The sequence below is a fragment of the Bactrocera dorsalis genome, chromosome 5 (assembly GCF_023373825.1).
Source record: "Bactrocera dorsalis isolate Fly_Bdor chromosome 5, ASM2337382v1, whole genome shotgun sequence".
NCBI classification, from domain to species: Eukaryota; Metazoa; Arthropoda; class Insecta; order Diptera; family Tephritidae; genus Bactrocera; species Bactrocera dorsalis.
Window position 1 is genome coordinate 7,634,113 of NC_064307.1, and position 24,587 is coordinate 7,658,699.

Genomic DNA, 24,587 nt, shown 5'->3' on the forward strand with positions numbered 1-24,587 from the left:
ACAAGGACATCTGTGCCAAATGCTACATCAAAATAAACATTAGTTCTTGGTATACGCTTGTCTGTCTGAAGTGCATTCGGAGATTGTGAAAGCATGATTGGTTTCAAAATCATTCAAACATTTTGAAAAACAATGCTTTCCGACTACCAGGATGTCATGAAACGTATTATTACTGGCGACAACTCTTGGATCTATGCTTACGACCCGAAAGCACACGATTAATCATCCGAATTTCGGGGTACAGTTTAACCGAAGCCGAATAAGCCATGTCAAAGCAGGTCAAAATCGAGATTATGTTGACTGTTTTCTTTGATTATCGAAACGTGGCGCATTTCGAATTCCTTCTGACCGGCCAAATTATCAACAAGAAATACAATATGAGTGTTATGCGTCGTTTCCGCGAAGCTTTTCGTAAAAAGAAGCCGGAGTTATGGGCCAAAAACTCTGTGTTTCTGATAATGCACCGTCGTACCTTGCATACAGGGTTTGTCCGGAAAGTAATAGGACTGATTTTCTTCCACCGCGACTGTACTTCGGAGCGTGCGCGCACCGACTGGATCGGTAGAGGACGTTCCTAGCTAACGATCGAGCGGCTAGTCAGTTGTCTCCTAGCAGTGCAAGCCGAAAATGCAGCATTCCTTAGAGCAGAGGTACGCGATTAAGTTCTGTGTGAAACTCGGTAAATCTGCGGCAGAGACGTTTGATATGATCAAGCAGACTTACCCAGATGATGCTTTAGCATGAAGTGATGTGTTTCGGTAGCACCAGACTTTTTTGGCTCGTTTGCGCAAAGTTTTGAACTCAGACCGTCGACTAAGTATTCGTTTAATTGCCCATATGTTAAATTTATCAAAATTTGTCATTCATGACATTGTAACGGAGCACTTGAACATTCCTAAGGTGTGCGCGAAGATGGTCCCAAAAGTGCTCCCTGACGATCAGAAATTGCGGCGAGTGGAAGTGTTCCCAGAAAATGTGAACATGTGTGAGAGGGACGCCCAATTTTTGAAGAACGTAATCACAGGTGACGAGTCATGGATTTTTGAGTATGATCCCGAGAGAAAGAGGTAATCTACCTTCTCTTTTGCGATGACAGAGGGGATCCAAGCAGCATGCACCTCGGCTCCCAAGGCTACTCCGGAGAATGCCTTCCGTGACGGAATGCTTCGAAATCGCGCTGGCAGTGCTACATCGACACAGAAGGAGGTAATTTTTTCTAAGCGCGTAGCCCCATGCAGATCGAAGAATATTTAATTGTGCAAAATAAAAGTTGTGAAATGGTTTGTTTAAATATTTTTATTATACTAACTTGTATACAAATATTATATTCAACTTAAAGATAAACATATGTGGAATCAGATGGTAAGAGGCATAAGGATTGGTTTGTACGACTATTTGAGAGTATCAAAAGTAAGTCATAAATATACAGAAAATAATATGCTTGCGTAAAAATCTTTTGTAAAAGCCAATCTCAATTTATGTCCAATATGTGCTACAAACCTATCTCCTACTCAGGTATTCTATAATTACTGTTACTTATGCTATTTATTTGTAGTGTTGTCATAGTGCTGCTGATAGTGTTCACATTTTTCCATCCCAAACATCTGGCATGTTCAGCTCAACGCCGCACCTCCGATTGTCCCCAATACCACAAGGATAAAAGTGTGGCCACTTTTTGATATGACGGTAAACATTGGCGCCCGGACTTTTTGAGACCTTTGTCTAGAAAGATTTTACATGGTTTTAGCATAAAACATTTTCTATTAAACTGGCAATCCAGTTCAAACAATTTTAAAATTATTTAATAACATGTTGCAAATAGCCTATATTTTCGCTCAAGATTATGGCTTAATATAGTAAACTGACAGCTTGGCGCTTACCTGGTTTTGCGCCACCAACTTGTAGCCCAGGTCAATGTACTTATTGGCGATAGCATAGGACAGTAGATATTGGGCCGCCTCCAACTGCTTTTGGCTTGGCTCGTAGCGTCCGTAATCACCCATAAACGTAACCGCCAAGGTGTCGTTCGCGTAAGTGTTCGCGTAGTCCCAACCACGTCCCACATAAATGTTGCCATCGTCTCCAACCTTTGAAATATTAGAGTTTATAGCTATCATTGCAATTTAGATATGGTTAGAACGAATTTTGTTATTAGGTTGCTTGGTTAATCGATTATATCTTGTTTGTAGTATTGCCCTAGTTGGGAGTTGTGACAGTTTTCTGTTCCAAAATTAACGAGTTCTTTGAAAGTAACGATCAAAATGATTTGTATAATACCAAAGCAACCGCTTGTGATTTCAAAATTATTCGACATACGCTTTCGGCGTGTAACTAAAGTAAATGTAGCCAAAATAATTGTGTAATTACCGAAATTATTCGTTAAGCATATAATTAGTGATTAATGAAGCTACAAACAAAAAACAGCAAAACCGCACAACAACACAACAACACTGTACTGAAAACCGTGCAAATTTCGTTCGTGTATTTTATGCCACTCACATAGAAATTCGCCTGAATGTCGGGTAAGTTTTTTTCCGCAATCGCCGAGTCTTGTATGGTACGCATTTTAATTGAGCATTTGTACACGGTTTCGCAAGGCTTCGACTGGACGCCAATGTGTGTTATGATGACATATGGTATCGGATGTTTTAGTGGTACTGTTAGGGTTTTCGACAACTCCGAGGCACCCCATTGCTCGCGGTCTATCACCAGATGTCCATTTCCTAAATTCGGAACTAAGATACTTAAAATAAAAATTTCTTCAAAATTATCATCAGGTACCGAGGTAAAAATATAAATATGCCTAAACATGTTTTAATTTTCATAAGGGTAAAACATGAACAACTGTAAATATGTATCTAGCTTGGAACCAATCAAAATAATGTGATGATTATTGTAAATTAATATGCACAATGAGGAAATTTATTTTTTATACAGTACAAATGTTCATGATAAATTTCCACGCCAGTAATCTCGCGTCGGGTTTGGTTTTCCCAATATACTTACATGTGCCATGCTCATAGGTGTTGCCAAACACTATGGGCCCGGGCTGCTGCTTGTTGCTTTGCTGTATCTGTATGTAAATAATCACTACGGCCACAATTATAACAACAACAATGAGCAACAACAGTAGCTTGGAGGATGTGGAAAGCTTTTGGAAAACTGAGGTGTTTACAGTACTCGTATTTTGGTTGATTCCTAAAAGAAAAAAAACAGAGCAAAAGACAATTTTAGAGGGTTTGTTGGTTTGAGGAGAAGAAAATATTAGTTGAGATTATAAGTAGAAACAAACAAAGTTAATAAAGAAATATTATTTTAACTTCCAACAAAACCCCTCTTCGTGGTTCTAAATCACTGTTTCGAAACTTATACGTATATAGTGCTCCTAGAAACATTCGAATGTTTCGACTGGAATTCGGCCCGACTGTTGACTTAAGGGGTCATATACAGTTAGAATTAAAAAAAATCGATTTTTTTCTTATTGTACATATATTTAAGAATACACACAGAAATTTTCCTAGCGTTCTGGAAAATATTTTCGAAGTTACACGGAAATTTGAACAGGTGTTTCAGAGTACTTGGAAGTACAAGGCTAAACTTTAAACGTATTTTTTTAAATGCTGTTTGCAAAGTCGGTGACCAACCTTACTCGAAAACGGCTACATCGATTAGTCTATAATTTTAACACGAGCTTCTTAAATATATTTTTTAGAAATTAAATGAAGATTTTTTTAAACCGATAATTATCTTTTTTAAAAACAATTTAAGGCCGAAATTTTGGTACAAATTCGATTTTTCTCTGATATACAGTGATCACCCAAAACAGCCTTTTTTGAGAGGAGCTCCCGGAGATCAGTTGTAGTTCCTGTACAAAAAAATATTTTTACTAACGGACCGAATTAACATCTGCGATTCTTTGCTGAAACGAAATGATGGTCGCAAAACCAGGATTGACGCCTCGAAAGGTTATGCTGAGTGTTTGGTGGGATTAGAAAGGAATTATCCACTATGAGCTGCTCCAGCCTGGTCGAACGTTTGATTCTACATTTAAGTGTCAACAACTGAAGAGATTGAAGCAAACAAACGAAAAAAACTGCCAGAACTGATCAACAGAAAGGGCTTCGTTTTCCATCAGGACAACGCCAGACCTCACCCATCTTTGAGGACTCGGCAAAAACTGGAAGAGCTTGGCTGTGGAGCTTTGAAGCATCCACCATATAGCCCTGATCTTGCACCATCGAACTACCATTTGTTTAAGTTAGTTCAGACTCCCTTAATGGAGTAAAGTTAGCTTCAAGAGAAGCCTGTGAAAATTACTCGTCGCAGTTTTCGACGAAAAACCAGGAAAGTTGTAAACTGATGGAATAATGTCTCTAGCGGAAAAATGGCAAAAAGTGGTCGACCAGAATGGTAAGTATTTGGTTCATTAAAGTTCATTATAAATATAAAAAAAAATAAGTTGAAGTTTGATTAGAAATATGTAAAGACTTTTTCGACTACCAAATATAAAAGTTTTCTCAAAAAATTCTGGAAAATTTGTTTTTTTTCGGCCGTCTAACTGCGGGCCTCTCAATAAACGATATGTCTGTAGATCATATACTACTTTGCTTTTAATTTCCTCCCGAAAGAGGCTGTTTGCTGAAATACGGTAAATTAAGTCAAAATCAGCGCACCCTAATATGTATACATGTGTACACACATAAATATAAGTACATAATTGTTCAGTGCTTCAGAGGCATTTGAAAGGCGTATTTATTAATTACTCGTAAATTAATTTTTTAAATATGTACATGACTTGTATGTTTTATTAAAAAGTGAATTTGACAAAAGCTGCGAAAATGATGAGTGTCTTTTTTCGGGCGGCGAATGCAATTGCTATGAGTATTTCAGTTGCGCAGTTGTGATTTTGCTTACAATTTCTAAAACATCGACAAACAATTAGTGAAAAATTAATTAAACTGGTACTAACGTCTTGTTGTGGCGGTCGCTGCAGGCGCTGAGGGAGCGTAGCGTTTGCGAGCTCTTTCTGAGTTCACTTTCAACAGCAGTTTCATTTTGTTTACGCATGGGGCGTTTCCGGTAGGAAATTTATAAACTTAGCGTTATTTAGTTCAACCGATCGATTCCTTTTACATACAAGTATATTTTGCGCTGCACATAAAAGCTGTATGCTGAATATTTCTCCGGTGCGCAACAAGTGGCAATATAAACGTGTTTTTGTTCAACTTTTCTCTGCTATTAATAAGCACGACATTTGTAATGTTTACAATTGTTTTATTTCATTTTTATGATAATTGCACATTTAGTTATTCAAAATGTTAATTTTTAATTGTTTTTTGTTATTTGTTTTCCCTGTTTAAATGCAATGACATGCAGCGTTAGCTGACAGCAACTTTAGCACTCACTGAAACATACACATTACTTGATAAGCCCTTTAGTATTTCCACATTCGTCATGTTTCAATACGAATGCGCGATTGGCAAAAGAAGTCAGTTCAACACTCATTACTCACATTCATTTCTAAATATGTGTGTGTAAGTGCATACAAATAAGAAACGGCCGCGACATGCCCGCCGGAAATACCGAATGAATTTAACGAAATGTAAGGGGTTCAACGTATTGAGCACCGTTTTCTTTAAGTCATATAAAATGATGGCTACAACTGCCAAATAATTTTTAAAATTTTTAAAATTTTGGTATTTTGTTATCAATTCCTAATGTTGTAAAAGGCAAGCAAAAAATTTGATTAAAACTACCAAACGCTCAGTTTGACTCGAAAAGTGCTGTGATTAATTGCTATGGTCAATTATGAAATCCAACACTTATTGAGGTTACTTATTTTCCGAGAAATATGTGAAATAAGTCTCACTGCGTGATAATTCACATTTCACAATACACTTTTTGCAGTTCTTGCTTTAATTCAGAGAAATAATTATTTTTAAATGTAATGACTTGTAATGCTCAATGCACTGACTGCTGGTGTCTTCAGCTGCAACAGCCATTCTATAGTATGGTGACTTTAGTATAGCGTTCTCCTTGCACGGTGAGTTACAGTTTTCCTACAGGGACAACATTTTCTTTTCTTGCGGCATAAAAAGCATACAACTTTTTATCACACATTACTTTACAAATTATATGCTGATTAAAGCGAAGAATGGAGCGTTTTAGAACTTCCACAGAGTATGTTAGGTGACATGACTAATTGTCGAATGCACAGTATTTAATGTGACGTCACTAATAATTATTTTTAGCACATATTTCTCACTCGTCTCACACTGATTTCACTTTGTGTTTATATACAATGCTTTCTTTGCTCAAATTGCTTCCGTCTTATTGGCACACTTTTTCGCTTTATTGTTGTTTGCATTGATTTCCAACAGTTTTATATGACTTTGTGACAATAAAGACTACCGTGTTCACCGAGTAATCAATTATTTATGTTGAAAATTTTGAAAACAATTGGCACGTCATTGTCGCGATTTGGCGTTATCAGAGGCATTCGTGCTCGTCACAATGCGCCGTCGTAAAACCGCATCAACAGCGCTCAGCGAATTTACTACTAAATGCGATTGTTGAATTTTCGAAAAACTTTACTCAAAAGTTGACAAATCGACCAATGAGCCGGAGAACCACTCGCCGGCGGATGGGCCAATAAGCAGCGCTGCAAGCAATCATCCGGCAAACCAAGCGATTATCCGGCGAACTGGTCAAACAGTCAATTGGCGAGTTCGCCTCTCTGTGCCAATTGTGATATCACCTATGTGATTTGCGTAAGTGTATGTGTGTGTGTGTGTGTGTGTGTGGCTTTGCAGTGTTATTGAGGTACAAGTGGCTGGAGCGTTCTGTGATGCTTTATTTCGCTGGGGAATCGTAAGAATATCCATTTATCGCTGCTGGATATGTACAAGTGCGCGAGTAAATATGTGAAAGCGTAAAACTATTACATGAGGGGAGGGGTGGAGTGAGTGGAATCATCGCTTCTTGGTACGTTGACTTTGCTCGCTGTGTGCAAGTATGTAAGCATGTTCAACACGTATTTTTTCATTTTCACTCCTTCATTGTAAACGCTCATGTGCCGTTGTTGCGCTTATTCGTTTGTACAATTGGATATTTATCGGATTGTGTAAATAGTACATTTATTGCGTATGGTCGCATTAGGGTGATCCATTGAAATATTTCAGAAATTGGAATGACTTTTTAGTTTTTATTTAGGTTTGGGACTAATTATGATGAGTTCACACATTCCACAGCATGTGCCATTTTTGACAAGCCCAGTTAGTAAAAGGTTGTTAACTCGGCTATAATCGCGTAAGCGGTGTCTACGCCAATTAAGAAGAAGAAGTTAGTAAAAGTTATTTGTTGCAACTGTACAATGATTTCCTAAAAGTAAAAAAATTAACGTCTTCAATTTGCATGAACCGCCCTAATAATCGCAGGAACATACATATATGTATGTAGGTATACACATGTATGCGTTTATCACAACACATGTAATTGATGTGCCCATTAACACGAAAAGATATAAACACTACACTTTACGTTTTCTGAGTGTAATTAGTTCATAATTATTTTAAGCTTTCGACGGAATTAATAGCTAAGAACTAAAGCTACTATTTCCACTCAAATGCACACTTCTGATGATGATTAAAGGCATGCTTCAGAGATGACTGTAAAGGAATTAATTTTCGTACGAAATTTATGATTCAAAAAGGCGACGGAGGCTTGGACCAGTAATATAATATCTTTGACGTTATGAACTTCGTTTTCGAATCAGTTATGTACACTGTGCATATGCATGCGTAAATATTAGGTAGTCGAAAAAGTATTTTCGTATTTCTAAACAAACTTTTTATATTTATAATTAACTTTAATGAATCAAATTTGTATCATTTTGGTTGACCATTTATTGCTATTTTTCCGCTAGAAATATTATTCCATCAGTGCCACACTTTCTGGTTTCTTGGCGAAAAGCTGCGACAAGTAATTTTCACGGTCTTCTCTTGAAGCCAACTTTACTCCATTAATTTTTTCTGCATTGACCGAAACAAATGGTAGTCCGATGATGCAAGGTCAGGTTTATATGGTGAATGCATCAAAACTTCCCAGCCAAGCTCTCTCAGTTTTTGCCGTATCATCAAATATGTGTGTGGTGTAGCCTTGCCCTGATGGAAGACGAAGCCCTTTTTATTGATAAGTTCTGGCCGTTTTTTTCGATTGCTTGTTTTAATCTCATCAGTTGTTGACAGTTAAATGCAGAATCAGACGTTCGACCAGGCTGAAGTGGCTTATAGTGAATGATTCCTTTCCCATCCCACCAAACACTCAGCATAACTTTTCGAGGCGTCAATCCTGGCTTTGCGACCATTTGTTGAGCTTCACCACGCTTGCAGCATGATCTTTTTGGCACAACTTTTCATCTCCTGTTACCATTCATTTCAGAAATGGCTCGATGTTATTTCGTTTCAGCAAAGATTCGCAGATGTTAATTCGGTCCATTAAATTTTTCACAGACAATTCATATGGTGCTTCTTTTTGCAGCCAGCTTTTTTAAAATGGTTCAAACCCGTTTGATGATGAATTTTAAGTTCTTTATCGATGTCATTGCTGCTTATGGGATGGTCTTGGCCAATCTTGTCCATAATTTCATCGACCTTTCAACGATAGGTTGACCAGAGCGAGGTGCATCTTTCACATTGAAATTTCCAGAACGAAAGCCAGCGAACCATTGATGTGCTACACGAACTGATTTACTTTTTGTTACAATGTATACATATGTATATACAAATATTGTAGTATGTATATATAATATATTCCAAAATTCTTGTTCCTAACGCTGAAGCCAAGAAAAGTTACTCATACGCCAAGTTGACAATTTTAAATGATTGAAGCAGAGATTAACAAACAAAAATACAACGAGAAGAAATATTGTCAACAACAAAGCCCGAACCTTTTTTGGTTTAAAAGTCTAAAAATCAAAGCTTGGTGGCCAGCTGGCAAATATTTCGATTTTAAGCTAGAAGGTTTTAAAATAATCGTTACTGTGTTACCCTGTAAAAAAATATAGCATGGCGCTAAGTTTGCCAGAAAATTGTTTAAATTTTACCTCAAAATAGTGGAAATTCTTGGGACTTTTTAACTACATTGCAATTAGTATTAAAAAAAATAAAATTCACAGCGGTAAACCGCTAACAGTAAAATTTATTATGATCTTGCGATTTGCATTTTCTATAAATGAATATGCCAGTACAAATTGGAAAGCAAATTTAGGCGCATTCAAATGATTTCAATTTTAGCTTTAAGCCAGCCATATGAACTAGTGCCAATTGCTTTAGAATTACATTACAAACTAGCAAGTGCGCTTATTTCTGAGAATTCGCGAGTAATAAATGCTGAACTGTAATTACCGTGATGTCGTGATTCCGTGTATGTACAATTGTATGCATGAATATATTTGAATAGATCGTGATATATAATTAATAACTTCAAATTGAAAATTAATTGCCTGGTGAAATTTACTAATCTTAATAGTTAGTAAATAGTTCTACTGTTTATACACACATTGGGTAGTCGAAAAAGTCTTTTCGTATTGTGTCAATAGATGTCGTGCGATCTTAAGCTGCATTTATCCAAAAAAATAAATAAATTCAGGGACGTTGAAAAAAAGTTACGGCTGTTCTAAAATCAGTGAAATTAATGAAGACATTCTCTTTATTTTGCAATTTGTGTATAAAAAAGGGAAGAATGCCACGAAAGAAAATTTGGGAAGTTTACGGAGACGATGCTGTATCAGTTCGTGCAGCACAAAAAAAATAGTTTGCTCGAAATTTCGAAATTTCCATTTACACTGATGGTATAATGTCTCTAGCGGAAAAATGGCAAAAAGTGGTAGATCCAAATGGTACATATTTGTTTATTTATTAATTATTATAAATAAAAAAAGAATAAGTTAAATTTTTATTAGAAATACGAAAAGACTTTACCGACTACCCAATATTTGTATATCTCTTAAACACATTTCAACTTTCATCACACATATTCATACATATGTACTTATGTAAATTTATCTTTATGCATGAATACATGTGTAGATACTTGTATAAACAACCAAACAAAGCAAACAAAGTCTCCAAAAAGCTCGAAAATTCCGAAATCTCTTCAGGAGCGTGGAAAAAATTATGAGCTTTTAAGTGCATAATAATTACCTCCACCCGCTTGCGTCGATCGCGCTTCCACTGTAGCATCCATATATTGATATATCGTTACGGGACCCTGATATTGGGTCATGGGCCCTATAACGACATCGGACGAATTAGATAAATTTATCACACTTGAAGGCTGAATCGCCGGGTTTGCGAATATGTTTTGCGGTATCGCTGCAGGGGAGCTATTCACTGGATGACCGGGACTATTTCCCTGTAAACTCCATAGCGCGTTGTTTGCTGCAGAGGTGAGTGGATTGTGATTGTTCGCTGAGCGCATACTTGCTCGATCCTCCTCCATTTTTTGTTAGTTTTTATTAAATATTATTTTAAATATTTCACTCTGTACACACCCTGTTATATACTTATTATTAATTTATTGTGTACACTGTATGGTTTCTTCACATTTTATCACATAACATCATCAAGTGAGTAAACAAGATGGATTGTGACAAGATCTATACGCGTTAGCTTACAAACCGGTTGTTTAACTACACGCGCCGTGTTTCGAAGTCATGTCCGGCTTTGTTGCTTTCAGAACTCTAACTGTGGATCATGCTGAGCTTACTTTACGTCTGCACTCAGATCAACGCGGACTTCTCTGTTGATCATTGGGAGAATTTATCCAATACAAGCTTATAGTAGATAGCTGACATACATGGATATCGCACTTGTTTGAGTATGTAGGCACGAGCGCATGTGATCCATCCATCTTATGCGAGTAAAATAAAAGTGCGTTTATTAACGTCGTTAATTTGAGTGGCGAGAAACCCTACGCCTTCATCAATTTAAATATATAATTATACCCTGAACAGTGTACATATATTAATTTTGCCACGAAGTTTGTAATATCCAAAAGGAATCGTCGTAGACCTTATGAAACATATGTATACATATGTATAAATGAGCAACATGACGAGCAGAGTGGATTTTGGTCACATCCGTCTGTCTGTCTGTATACACACGAATTGGTATCTTAATCCTTTAGATATCAATCTGAAATTTGGGACACGTGTTTTCTACCCAAGAAGCTGTCGTCGTCGGACCGCAATAGCTATAGATGGCATACAAACTGAACGATAAAAATCAAGTTCTTGTATGTATATAATTTTTTTTTATTGAGATGAAGATATCTTGTAACATTGATTTACCTAAGGTAACGGTACAGTCACCGAACAAATTATTTAGATCGGGCCACTATACCATATAGCTGCCATATAAACTGAGTGATCAAAATCGAGTTCTTATATGGTAAATATTTTATATGTGAAGGGTATTATAGATTCGATTCAATTGCAGTCAACGTTTTTCTTGTTCCATATTTATATATGTACATAGGTGTGCATGAATCCACTTAACTCTCATAATCAATCGCTCCAATATTTGCAGATGTGTGCACATTTAATATGTAACCAGGTAATTGCCGCATAGGGTTACTACTCCAGAAATTATGGATATACATACATATGTCACTAATAACGAAACTTTACCCAATAAGGAATAAAGAAACTCAAAATCATCTGATTTTATCTACTCCTTTCTTAAATAAAATTATACATTTTCTTTCTAATTTAATTTGTATCTATAATTTGTTTTAAATTTAAACATTTTAATTTCCGTTCCGAATTTAATTAATTTAGACTATTTTTTGATCCTGATGTATTGCTTTGAATTGACTATATTTATTTATTTAAATTATTATTTTTTTCTTATTTAATATTGCATTTAAAATTATTTAAACTCAGCCTATTCACCGTTCGTTTCGTTTCACATTTATCAATTTAAATAGCAATTCGTTGTAATATGGCAGCATCGTATTTCATTCCCATCCATTCCTAATAAAACAGCTGTTTGCAAACTAACATTCAGAGTAAACAAAAGTCGATTTTATCTGAAGTAAATTTTATTTCATTGGATGGATTAATTACAAATAGAGAAAATGGATGAGCCTATTGAAACTAAAATGTAAGTTTTATTGAAAATAAAGAAGTGCGAAAACAATATAAATCTACCTTTGCAGAAATCAATCACCCGACAAGAGTTTTGAGCGGCGTTTACATAGTACTGAAGACGCACCGGTGGAAAGCATAAACATTGACAGAGGGTAATGCACACAACTACAACATTTTATGCCACTTGGAAGCTTAGTTTGACTTATTTTTCTTAAAGAGATAGCGAGCCGCAAAATTCTGACCAAAGTTTGGAAAAAACCCGGAAGAAGCGAGCGTCCACTGAGAAGATTCATGTTTATGGTTATATGAAAAAGAAAGTTTTAAACCATTTGATGGAAAATGGTTGCAGCTCAAAAAGTGTTGACGAAGTAATAGCTGCATCAAAATTTAATAAGAATTCTGTGCTAGGTACATACATATGTTATTTTAAAATATTAAAAATAAAAATAAAGCCTCTTTATTGACAGAATATATGAATCAGCGCATACAAATGGCGCAAAAAAATGTCCACGAAGAATGTGATTCTCTGAGCTTTTCCAACATTGAATCGTGGCTTAATGTATTTAAAGAGTGGAATTTGCCAGAATTATGTTTGTATGAGCCTGCTTTAGTAATCAATGCTATCGCGAATAATGAAGAGTTTCCAGAACCCAAAGACTTAGACGGCGTGGACCTAAAGTATTTTGTTATAGGATATCAAATAATAAATCATTAAATATTTTTTGTTTGCAGATCTGTTTACAAGTTTTTAGGAAATGCATTAATGGGATTGCCCCAGCCAAATTTGGATGCGAAGAGTGCAGAATTTTTGGCAAACGAATTCGAGGTAATATATGCTTTTATAAAGAAATTTTATAGATATTTTTTATTAACACAATTAAATAGGTGTATTTATTGTTTATGTGCATATTTACATTTAAGACAAGTGTCATTATTTGCAAAATATATAATATTTTTTCAAATTAAGTTCTATAAGCCTTCATTTAATTTAACCCTTGCATATTTACAGATATTAGTCGGTGAAGCCAATACAGAAGTCGGTGATAGCGAAACAGGTCGCATAAACCAGAAATTAGAGTCTTATAAGGAACTTCCATTCTCCGCACAAAACGAAAAAAGTAGCATAGATCCTTTGTGCCTCGGCGATGATTTGAATTTTCAACGGAAATAAATACGCAGTTGTAATCAAAAAAAAATATTTTTTAGTATTTTTTATAATATATGTAAGTTGAAACCATTTGCCTTCCCCTAATAGTAATACTTAAAATATATTGAAAGTCAAGTTTAAACATTTTCTGGTCACATTTATTACACATTCAAATATTATTCAGTACTTTAAAAGAGTTGACATAAATTTGTATGCATAAATATATTTGTAATAATTGGTTTCTTTATTCCTTCTTACGAGAATTAACTCCCTTTCTAAACACACTCATTTTTAAAAATATACTTTAGAATTATCGAAAACTATTAAACAATATTAATACCTACCATAATCATAGTGGTTCATTTTGCAGCCTATTATATGTTTATGTCTTCCAGCTAGCTTCCAAAATGATTTTAGCAGTTTTTAAACAAGTGCTATAAAAACATATTTCCTTCATCATCGGTGTGTACAAATAAAATTGAATTTTAAAACACATTCAGATTTTTTTATGTAAGTCCATTTCTAGTTTGAAATTACTCTTTCAAGGTTTTTATACTTCACTATCTTCTATGAAATTCTAGACTTTATAGTTTCAGTGTGAATATTAGTTAGGAACAATTATGTGATTTCCGACTAAACACGCGTTTAATTACATTAATTAGTGAAATAATATGTATACACCTATTTAAACGAAAATTCCTCAATATTTCAATAAAGTAATTTTACAAACTATATGAATTAAACAACTAATTTTTCCTGCTTGAGGAGTATACTTGCATCTATGTCGACTCTTGTTTGTCGTAAAACACTAATTAAAATATATATAGTACATAAATTACATTACCATTTTATATCTATTATATGTATGTGTATATGTAATTACACTAAAGTTTATAGTTTGTAAAAAATAAACGAACTGCTTATAAAATATACATACGTTATTATGTTATTCCACAATATATTTGGCAATTGTCCTAACTGTGGCAAATTATTTTTGGTTACTAAAATTAGTATATAATTGATTATGTATATGTTTATATATGCAAATTAGTTAACTAATTAATTCGAATTCAGTCGTTTTTTGAGCTTTTGCTTTCCCCTTTTTATGTTTAATTTAAGTGCAGTTAATGGACTGAAACAAATACATCTTTTTCTATATATATTTAATGGAAAACATATATAAAAGTTAATTCATAAAATCGATATTCGCCTTAACAAATTATATACCATACACACAAAACATGTGATTTTGTTGTCTCTGTTTAAGAAACACTTGCATTTAAATATGTATCGCCGAAAATGTGCATACAAACTTGCTTTGCTTTGATTGAAACTGCAGAGCTTCAGCCATGCTCTATGTGAATTTCTTTTACTTTTTCTTTTAATTTGGACTTGATTATCAAAAGGTTAACGGGTGTTTATATTTCCTATGCTTGTTTTGTAAAAAAAATGCATTTTTTCGTGAATTTGCATGTGATAAAAAAAATATTATATGAATATTAATTATTTAGACTTTGCACTTTCAAAAAACATACATAAGCATATTAAAAAATATATGTAAGTGTGTTTTTATATAATTTTTGATTATCAGATTCTCATATAATATTGTTAGGATCGGTGGTGTGAACCTACAAGCATTCTAATTCTAAATGTGCAAGTTCAACCAGTAGATGTGATTGCATACGCAAAAGCTAGGCAATCCCTGTAAAAGAATTTACGTGTCTGGCGCTTGTTAGAGTAAAAATGGACTTTTGAGAGTTTTTCCATAATACGAAGTATAAATGTATTCATATAGGCAGATATATACTAAAATTTATAGAGTATTTACTTAGTTCAATGTAGAAACGGTTCAAGCATTCGATTATGAGTACAACTAAAGTATTGAAAGTTTCTAATTTAAGTGAAGTATGTAGAAACGCTTGTTAAACGCAATTTGAAAATGCAGTTGGACGTTTCCACATTGAGCTAAGCATATTGTTTAAGTTACGTTACATGTTTTTTCGCCTTATACGTGGAAATATATATTGATTGTCTTTTAGATACACGAATTGTACAAATAGATATACATATAATAACGTAATAATTAGGTACTTTGATAAGAAGTAACTATATATATATATATTTATCTAATAATGTGTATACACGCTTGAACAATCCATAAAATATAAATGTTATTCTGAAACTTTCATTTATTTCTTTTAACTTTGGAAATACAGTTCTCATTAGATGTATGTATATATGTATATTAGAGTATGTTTTCTTATTCTTATTCTTTGGACATTTCCTTTGAGTGCTGTAAAATTGACAGAGTATCCGTATATGAATACGTTTTATATAATATCTAATATTAAATACAGTTTTGTGTTACAATCACCGCACGGCGTCCGCAAAAAATCCCAACAATCGTTATAAGTAATTTGTTTTCCTTCTATTTGCCTTCCTTAACAGCAATAACATTTCGCTATTTTAACAACGTCAATAAAATCCTCTCTCTTTTGCTGTTTCTAGCAAATTGAATATTTCATAACATTTTTATACCTTTTTGTATTTGTTGCATTCTTCTTGAAGGTTTCTTACGCATAGTGTGCATTTTTGTTGTTGTATACTAATTCTATTTATGAAGTGAGTACATTAATCAAATCGTCTCTGTATTATTGCATCTGGTTTTAAGTACCGTAAACGGCACCTGACACAAACATTCACACATAAAGCAAGCCATATATGTATTTAACGGGATTTCATTTATAACTAACTGCATCCATGTTTGGGTAGGGACCTGCCCTTTTCAGAGGATTAACAACCTTTAGCTCAGTAGTAGTAGTTGTGGTGTTTTTGATGACGTTCCTGCGAACTGCTGTTCTGTTAATTATTTGTTTTTTTTTTCTCATACAAATAGTAAACCGTTAGCATCTAAACACTTACATATATTACTGAAATATTTGTTCTAAGTTGTAAAATCATGAATATACTTTAATTTCAATTCTAAAAAGTTTATTCTAAGTTTAATGCAAAAGAATTGCAAAGACAATTCTGGCAAGTCCGTCGAATTTCTCTAGTTTTCTATTTTTTTCAAATAAATTCGAAAGTTGCAATATTTGGTTTTAGATTAATAAAACAAAATTACAGTTAACCGGCCGCTAGCATAGCTTGTTAGGTAAAGTGTAGAAGTAAACAGCATAGATTTGAGGATGATTTTTTTCTGTGAGACTCGTGTCACTATCGACTGAGGTAAACACTACGTATAGCTACTGATACACCTACATATACACATACACATATCTTATATGTGTGTGCAATGTGTTAATGGAACTTATTTCCGTTTCACCTACAACACTTGGCGCTACTAAAACATCGAGATTCCTTTATGTAAACATCAACATCTTAAATACATAAATACCATAGCTGGTTGTGATTGTTTTCTAAAGACGCTAAGATTCTAAAATTGCTGGAAATGTTGGGTAATATAAGAATAAATAGTAGTTTCTAAATTCAATCGTATTTCCAGATTTCCAGACTCTACCGCGAATATTTGCTACTCGTTGCTATCAACTACTGAGTAATATTTGTTTCTAAAATGATTGCATTTGCATATAGGAGGAGGGTACGGGTGTTTTACAGCATTCAGGCTGTTTCATATTTCGAAAATATGAGTGTAAATTTATTATTGCGTTTCTTATTTAAGTGGTTCGTTCGTGTTAGACACTATACGAACTTATTTCGGATGAACCTACAGCTGGATGTGTGTTGAAAAGTGATTGAACTAAATATCTGTGTAAAATATAATGTGTGAGTGTTAAGCTGGTGTGAGTATGAAGTAGTATATTTAAAACTGCTGGTAATATTGCGCGGTTACTTTAACGAGTTCCCATTGCCCAGTTGCTTTTTCTAATAATGAATTCATGCTCAGAGATACATCATTTCGTCGCAGTTTGTTCGTTTGAGGGCCGCCGCGCTGTAATTTTTGGTGCAGTTGTAAGTCGCGTTTTGCTAAACGAATGCTAGGTGAGTTAAAAATGATTGCGATAGCTGTGACTTGTAAAAAAATTTGCTTAAGTTCGACCGGAGAAAAGCTGGTACTGAAAAAGAGTTAGATTAGCAAATGAAAAAAAGGAAATAAGTATGGATGGTTTAGTAGTGATATTTTCCAATATTACGCAGAGCGACTAGCCGGAAATCGTTGCATTTTGTTGCATGAATTGTGTGTAACTGTGTGTGGATCGTAACGGGGCCATGTTGTTTATTCAATAATAACTTAATTATACCATATAATGTGTATAGTTTCGGCAGTTTTATAATGAAGTTAGAGATTTAATTAGTCTACGGTATTCTATATTATATAGCAACTAGTACACCTACGCACATACAAATATAAAGTGAAATAAAAAACTCAAACCTGCGACTGAGAACACATCATAAATAAGTACCTTACTGTAAGTGGAATAATTATTTATATTTATTTCTCTTCTAAATTCCTTCCTAAGTTTTTAATACGAAAGGCTTTTCTTCCAGAACTTGCAATAAATGAAAAAAGTATTTAATTTAGTTTTAAAAATTTTAAAATTTAGTTTATTTAGCTGAATTAAAATTTGAGAATTTGTGTGAAGTATGGGAAAAGAGAATTGTTTCACACTGAATCGATTTTGTTTATTTTAAATTGATCACAGATTCAAGTGAGCATCATTTGAAATTATTTCTTTTCCAAACTTGCTTTCGAAAAGAAGACCGAAAGCCACCAGCTCGGTTTTTGAAAATTTCGGGGTTTATGAAGGCTAAATATGCGTACTATCTTTCTCATTGGTTGTGAAATTAATAAGATCAAAACATTTAGAAAGATTTTTAGCTAGTTCTATCTATCAATACATACATGGTTAGCATACGTACAAACTAGAATTTATTCTGTTTCACTCTAACATATATTACTAAAATAATAATAAAAAAAATAAATAAATACAAATATACATACACTATAGTAGAGAACATGTACAAGTATTTTAAGGGAAGTACGCCACACGTACGTGAGAGGATTTTAGAGAAGTTATATCAGTAACATGCAAAATCGTAGGGAGGGGGGTTGGTGGAGTAACTACAATTACAATTGACTTAAATGTAAGAACAAAACTTTTATTAAAATTTGTATTGTTGATTACTGTTGGTACGAGTTACTCCTAAATGTTTCCGTGTGGTTACATTGTGATTCAATGTAAATGTGATATGTGATCCAGCCAGATTTCCGGTCAGGTCCATATGCTTATACATATGGCAACTAATAAAACGTTGTGAGCCATATTGCATCCATATTGCTTGAGTATGTTTAGAAAAGAGAATTTAGAAGCACCCTACTGTGTGAAGATATTTTCAAACTTCAGAGCTTATACTTATGTATGTATTTCATAAATATAGTACTTACATCTGCGAAAAGTACGGAGTCGATATTTGCAGATCATGGTGTCGACATAATCGTTATTCATTCGAAATAATTTAATTGGTGGTGAAATCAAAACTACCGGAGGCCGGGGAATGCAGATTGGAAGTTTTGCTTTGGGTATGCGTGTGAATGTGTTTGAGTTAATGCATGTTTGTTTTGGATGAATAATAGTTATGCAAATAATGAAGATGAATATGACTTTTGTGCATTTGCATGAGGAAAATTAACCGTGAGTATGCACGCACCAACAACCAATACTACCAAGTTAAGGTGAATCCAGTTGGCACACATTGCCTGATCCCTTACGATTCAATAGACACTATAGCATATTGCGTTTTAAAATGCTTGTAAAATCGATTATTTCGAGAAATCGCTTGCTCAATTATGTGTTTCCCGAAATCATGTGTGCATATGTCTGTATGTCAGTGGTCAGATGTCTTCAAACGAGGGCTTACAATTTTCAGCTTTTTGAGAAACTCACGGTGTGTAAATCGTTTTTAAATATATACATTTATTTGCCATGTGTGTGTGCGTATATTTATGTACAATTATACATATGCGCCGGTAGTGCAGGCATTTCCTTGGGTTTTTGGAATTAATTGGGGCACAATTATCAAGAACATCGAAATGATTTTATATAACATGAATAAGTTTTGACACATCTAAGGCACTTAAGAGAGTAGTTTGCATGTCTGAGTGCACAAGTGTAGGTGTAGAGGTTTAAGTAAAAGTGTTTAATATAGTTTAACATAAAAAACTCTATTGAAATATAAATGTTTAGTACATATGTACATATATACAATTGGTGCCATAACAGAAATATGCGCGGAAATTAAATAATTCCTGAGAAGCTTTAAATTGAATTTTTCAAGAGCTGATCCTAAGCTCCTCTCGACGGTAATGAGATACCCAACAAACTTGGGTAATTGTACCCTATATTATATTTATTCAAACATTTAAATATTAAATATTCTGCCATTATTGAAAATCATACATTATAGTGCTCTTCGAGGTCTGATTGACCAAAGTTAGTTTTTTTTTTTACTTTAAGTTTAAGTAAGGACATTGTTTGTGTTCGATAGCTACGAAGTAATTATAAAAATACTAAAAATCAAAAAAACTATTTCGATTTCTGAAACTGTCAAAAATATTACTGATAACTCGGTCCAAAATGAGTAAATCAAAAGAGTTCAACAAATCATCTAATATACCACTTTATTTTCCTTGCATTTTTATAAGCTAAAAGTGATAGTTTCTTCCTCCATGAGTGCCTGTCAATAAGTCTATCAACTACCAAAACTACACTCGTAGCTAAACAAAGACTTGAAGGAATAAATATAATTAAAAGTATGCAGGTACAGTTTTTGTGGTACTCAAAGGGAAGAATCGTACAGTTACATTCGCAAAGCATCAACAGCAACAACAGTGAGATATAGAAACAATTTACAATATAAATGTCTTTTTGTGGATTTATAATGCAATACTATATGTATGTAAGTATTCGAGTAATAATTGTAAAAATTTGTTAACTTCAAATATATTCGAATTTTCATAGCATTAACTACATATTTACATTAGTATAATTAACAATACGCATATATACACTAGTGGCCACGCAAACCTTACCACTCAAAATTTTCAAGTTTTGTGCATATTTGACCACACTTTATAGCAATATAGAAGTTTTTTATTTAGAAATAAGTTAATGACATGTTATTAATCCAAAATATTAAAAATTAAAAACAAAACACATTCAGCTATAGATAAATCAATTGAAAGATAGTGAGCTTTACAAATTGAGCTCGAAATGTAAGAGACTGACATGCGATGAAAAAATTATAGTTTTAATTTTTTTAATTTAATTTCATTTACACTTAATTGAAATTAATATCTTATTTTACACGAAGTTTAGTCGGTGCATCACTTTAAAAACAATAAAATCGACCGCTTTTGTATAAACACAGAAAAGCTAATTTGTGTTTTACTCATTAAAAGTAATAAATTAAAAAATATAATTATAGATAAAGTCCGAAAAAATTTTAAGAAAGTATAGTGGTAAGGTTTGCGTGGCCACGAGTGTATATATTATACTTAGATAGATGCACGGGAGAGCAGAAGGTTAAGAAGACAAAAAGAACAAAAATAGCTCTAAGATCGAATTGTTACCATTCTACAACTATATAACTATCTAAGATTTACGGGGACTAGCGAAGATTTTTTACATCTAAGTATATTCAATGATAAATGTTACGAAAAGTTTCCGAAACTCTTATACCTCATAGGTACTAATCTCTCTAAGTATACTTTAAATGTTATATAAGCAAGAATATATGTACATATGTCATACAAATAACTACAGTAATTAACGGTTTTATGTGTTTCGTAAAACTACACTAAGTCTAAGCTTTAAATATTGTAATGATCCAAATGTACTTCCTATGTATATATGGCTGTAGGTATGAAAAGATATCTTACGCTCTATGTGAATACATACATATGTATACAAATATCTAGTATATTCAGGTCGAAAATACATACGTATGTGTGTTCGTGTGCTGTGTTTTGGGCCGTGAGTGTCAGTCAATCATATCCTTAAACATTCCTTTGAAATATTTGCAAACTTGCTTTTAACGATTTAGTGATATATACATACATATGTTTTGTCTGATAAAAATTGACTTAGCATTAATTAAATATTTTGTACAATGCATTTCTCATCAATTCGATAGACTTTCACAAAACGAACGGGAACGAGTTAAAAATATCGCGAAAATTTGTTTTCTTCATTGTGCAATGTCAGATGGGCAGAAAGTAAAATGCGCACATAATACATATGTATATAACTGGATGCCAGAGCAATTAGTGGTACATGCAGCAGACAACGATATACATTTATGTACGAGTGTATATAATACTTATGATGTGAAAAAAATATACGTATGTATGTGGTGTACGAGTGCTATTAAGGAGAATTGGCGAATGCATAAACATTTGCGTTATGATAATTACGATTTTTTGAATTGTGCAAATAATGTTTTCCTTTCATTTGGCGTGATATGCAGGTACCCACAATTCTACTTTAAATCGACTCATCCAATACCTCCTCCTAGAAACGAATAGTCAGCTCTTGGGACTACCTTTAGTTAGTTGCCGAACTAAGGAATGTTACTTATCTGAAGACTGTTATCGCATAGGAGTCCTACTTATCAGGATTTGACCTCAACTCAAAGCTTATGCCTAATGATTAAAGCACAGTGTTATGTGAGGTAGACATATCCACTTTAAAGTATGTATCTATATATATAAAAGAAAGTCGTGTTAGTTACATCACTTATAACTCAAGAACGACAGAACAGATTTGGCTGAAAATTGGTAGGGAGGTAGCTTAGAGCCAGGAGACGGACATAGGATACTTTTTATCTCTTTATGTCAAAATTTAATACAACTCATAAATACAAAAATTATATTTCAAATCATAAGCATTTGTTCAAAATTCATGTTTGTAGGAATCATTTCAATATTTCATTTCTTCAAAAAAAAAAAAAAACAATAAAAACAACCTTACATCTTCGTCTATATAAATATGTATGTACGTAAAAATGAATCGCCAAAATGTATGTACGCTCATAACTTTAATACGACTGAACGAAATTTGATAATTCTTTTTTTAAAATATTCGTTTAGGTTCAGGGATTATTCGAATAATTGCCGGAAAACCCCTAAAAACAGTCCTTTTCTTTTTCTCATACAAACGAATTAATGTTTGTTCGTTAGTAACGCTAAGAGAACGGCTGAACCAATATTGATGAAATTTTAAGAGGTTGTTCGTTGTGTATTAAGGAAGGTTTAGAAATAAAAACATCTTATACTTTTCATGAAAAGTCGGCAAATTGGATAATTCCAAAAAGTAACTTTTTTCCAAAAACATTTTTTTTTTCAATTTCTGTTTTGTTTTTCAATATTTTGATTTGGAAATTATTTGAATAGTTCAGTCTCGATCGCTTGCTTTTTATTCCGGCTATTCAAGAGAAAAATTATTACTATTACGATTTACGATGCTTTACGACAGGTTGTGAATTGAACAATTGAAAATTATTCAGTGAAAACTTTACGTGTGAAAGATCCAGTATTATATGAAGTGGTGGAAAGCAATATGGTTCATGGACCTTGCGGACACTACAATCCCTTTTCGGTTTATATGTCTAACAATAAATGCACGAAACACTATCCGCTTGCTTTTCTTTCGGAATCGCAAACTGGAAATGATGGATATATCCACTCCATCGTCGTAGCTCATCAGACGACCATACACTTAGAGTAGTGAATATCGAAGTTGACAAACACATGGATCCGTACTATATTCTCCACTGTTGTCTAATTCACATTCTAACTCATATCAATGTTTAGTATTGCAGTTTGGTGTAATCTATAAAATACGTTTGTAAGTACGTCACCAAGGGAAGCAACATGGCGCTTAATGGTCTTAAACGATACGGTCCATACGTGAACTGCAATAAAGCGCTTTGTAGGATATTACTTTTGCAATTCATGAACGGTTTCCGATTGTTTGTGTGTCTCGCAGTTAATATGGAGATTGGCCAAAGAGTTTATTTCAGCCCAGAGAAATACATTACAGCCGGTGGTAACACCGCCAACAACAAAACTAACATTGACGAGTTTTTTTCTCACTTTCGTCAGTGATCCGCTTACGAGAACATTGCTCTATTTGAAAATACCTTGCATTCATGGAATGCATCGTCGAAGAAATAGTTACGCTGAAAGCAAAGACCAAACAGTAGATGGGACATTCAGGTGTGTTCTCACTAATGCATTAGGATGAATTTACACAACCCACCCAAAAACGATGATTGCTTCTACCTTCGGTTGCTACTGATTAATGTACGCGGCGTATTGCGTACTGTGAATGGTATGGTGTGTGCAATTACAATTGCTGGAACACGATAATCAGTGGAAACAAATGTTTGGACGAATGCGATAGCTACTTCGAATGCCACTGAAGTTCCCACACTTTTCGCGATAATCATTTCACCATATCAGCCTTTAAATCCGCGTCAATTATGAGATACGAACAAAAATGACATTGTCGAAGACATTTTACATCGTATTCGCTAAAAATTGGAAATGGGTCAATTCCGGTTGATGCTTCCGGTGGTTTGATATCAATTCCATCTGCGGTTTATCAATTCACGAAAGATGAACTCATCACCAATCTTCGGACATTGGCCAAATTATCTTAACTATGATTCCTTAAATGCACGCGCAATATTAACTGCCAAAATATACAGATGTTCTTGACTTAAACTGGAAGATTCAAAGTCAAATTCCGAAAGACTTGCGCTCATACAAATCGACCGATCGTCTTGCCATTATCCAGTGGAGTTTCTAAATTCTTTGGAGAGGCTTGGTATGCCACCGCATCATTTGCGTCTGAAAGTTTGATCTGTCGTTATTATGTTTTGCAATCTGCAAGCGCCGAAACTATGTAATGGAACCCGACTGATGGTGACGCAGCTATCGAATACAAAGGGCTGAATGCTTGATTCAACGAATTTCTTTGAGTTCCAACGATTTGCCATTTCAGTTTCCAGCGAAAATTGCATTTGAGATGACACTCAACAGGACACAAGGATAATCGCATAGTGTGTGCAATAAGTTTGGAAATTCTATGTTTTTCACACGGCTAGATATAAAGGGTGATTTTTTAAGAGCTTGATAACTTTTTTTTAAAAAAAAACGCATAAAATTTGCAAAATCTCATCGGTTCTTTATTTGAAACGTTAGATTGGTTCATGACATTTACTTTTTGAAGATAATTTCATTTAAATGTTGACCGCGGCTGCGTC

General features: G+C 33.9%; 3 protein-coding genes across 4 annotated transcripts in view; 1 reads left to right on the forward strand and 2 right to left on the reverse strand.

Moving 5' to 3' along the window:
* Nucleotides 1-1,278: 1,278 nt before the first annotated feature.
* Nucleotides 1,279-10,753, reverse strand: LOC105231292 (peptidoglycan-recognition protein LA). Of its 2 annotated transcripts, none has more exons than XM_049457393.1 (5): nucleotides 10,203-10,753; nucleotides 3,007-3,198; nucleotides 2,500-2,735; nucleotides 1,881-2,087; nucleotides 1,279-1,722 (listed from the first exon to the last, which is right to left on the reverse strand). In XM_049457393.1, the coding sequence occupies exons 1-5, from the start codon at nucleotides 10,498-10,500 to the stop codon at nucleotides 1,582-1,584; spliced, it is 1,074 nt and encodes a 357-aa protein (XP_049313350.1). In that variant the 5' UTR covers nucleotides 10,501-10,753; the 3' UTR covers nucleotides 1,279-1,581. The 2 variants fall into 2 exon arrangements, with proteins under 2 accessions (XP_049313350.1, XP_049313351.1); XM_049457394.1 differs by lacking the exon at nucleotides 10,203-10,753 and adding an exon at nucleotides 4,970-6,567.
* Nucleotides 10,754-12,017: 1,264 nt separating this feature from the next.
* Nucleotides 12,018-13,388, forward strand: LOC105231293 (uncharacterized). The gene is made up of 6 exons (XM_011212501.4): nucleotides 12,018-12,164; nucleotides 12,220-12,303; nucleotides 12,369-12,559; nucleotides 12,619-12,829; nucleotides 12,884-12,977; nucleotides 13,161-13,388. The coding sequence occupies exons 1-6, from the start codon at nucleotides 12,139-12,141 to the stop codon at nucleotides 13,320-13,322; spliced, it is 768 nt and encodes a 255-aa protein (XP_011210803.2). The 5' UTR covers nucleotides 12,018-12,138; the 3' UTR covers nucleotides 13,323-13,388.
* A 1,352-nt stretch (nucleotides 13,389-14,740) lies between these two features.
* LOC105231463 (SCY1-like protein 2) overlaps nucleotides 14,741-24,587 on the reverse strand; it is a 72,994-nt gene continuing 63,147 nt past the window's right edge. Inside the window, exon 19 of the mRNA XM_049456865.1 lies at nucleotides 14,741-17,374. Within this exon, the coding sequence (XP_049312822.1) occupies nucleotides 17,348-17,374 (27 nt within the window). The 3' untranslated portion in view covers nucleotides 14,741-17,347. The remainder of the gene's footprint in view (nucleotides 17,375-24,587) is intronic.

Bases quoted from the DNA above. Each gene is read 5' to 3' on its own strand.
- LOC105231292 (XM_049457393.1), bottom strand. From the start codon at position 10,500: ATGGAGGAGGATCGAGCAAGTATGCGCTCAGCGAACAATCACAATCCA. The intron at 2,736-3,006 runs GTAAGTATATTG...TAAGTATCTTAG, and splicing joins CACCTATGAGCATGGCACAT to TTCCGAATTTAGGAAATGGA. The intron at 2,088-2,499 runs GTGAGTGGCATA...AATATTTCAAAG, and splicing joins ACATTCAGGCGAATTTCTAT to GTTGGAGACGATGGCAACAT.
- LOC105231293 (XM_011212501.4), top strand. From the start codon at position 12,139: ATGGATGAGCCTATTGAAACTAAAAT. The intron at 12,304-12,368 runs GTAATGCACACA...TTTTTCTTAAAG, and splicing joins AGCATAAACATTGACAGAGG to AGATAGCGAGCCGCAAAATT. The intron at 12,978-13,160 runs GTAATATATGCT...GCATATTTACAG, and splicing joins TTTTGGCAAACGAATTCGAG to ATATTAGTCGGTGAAGCCAA.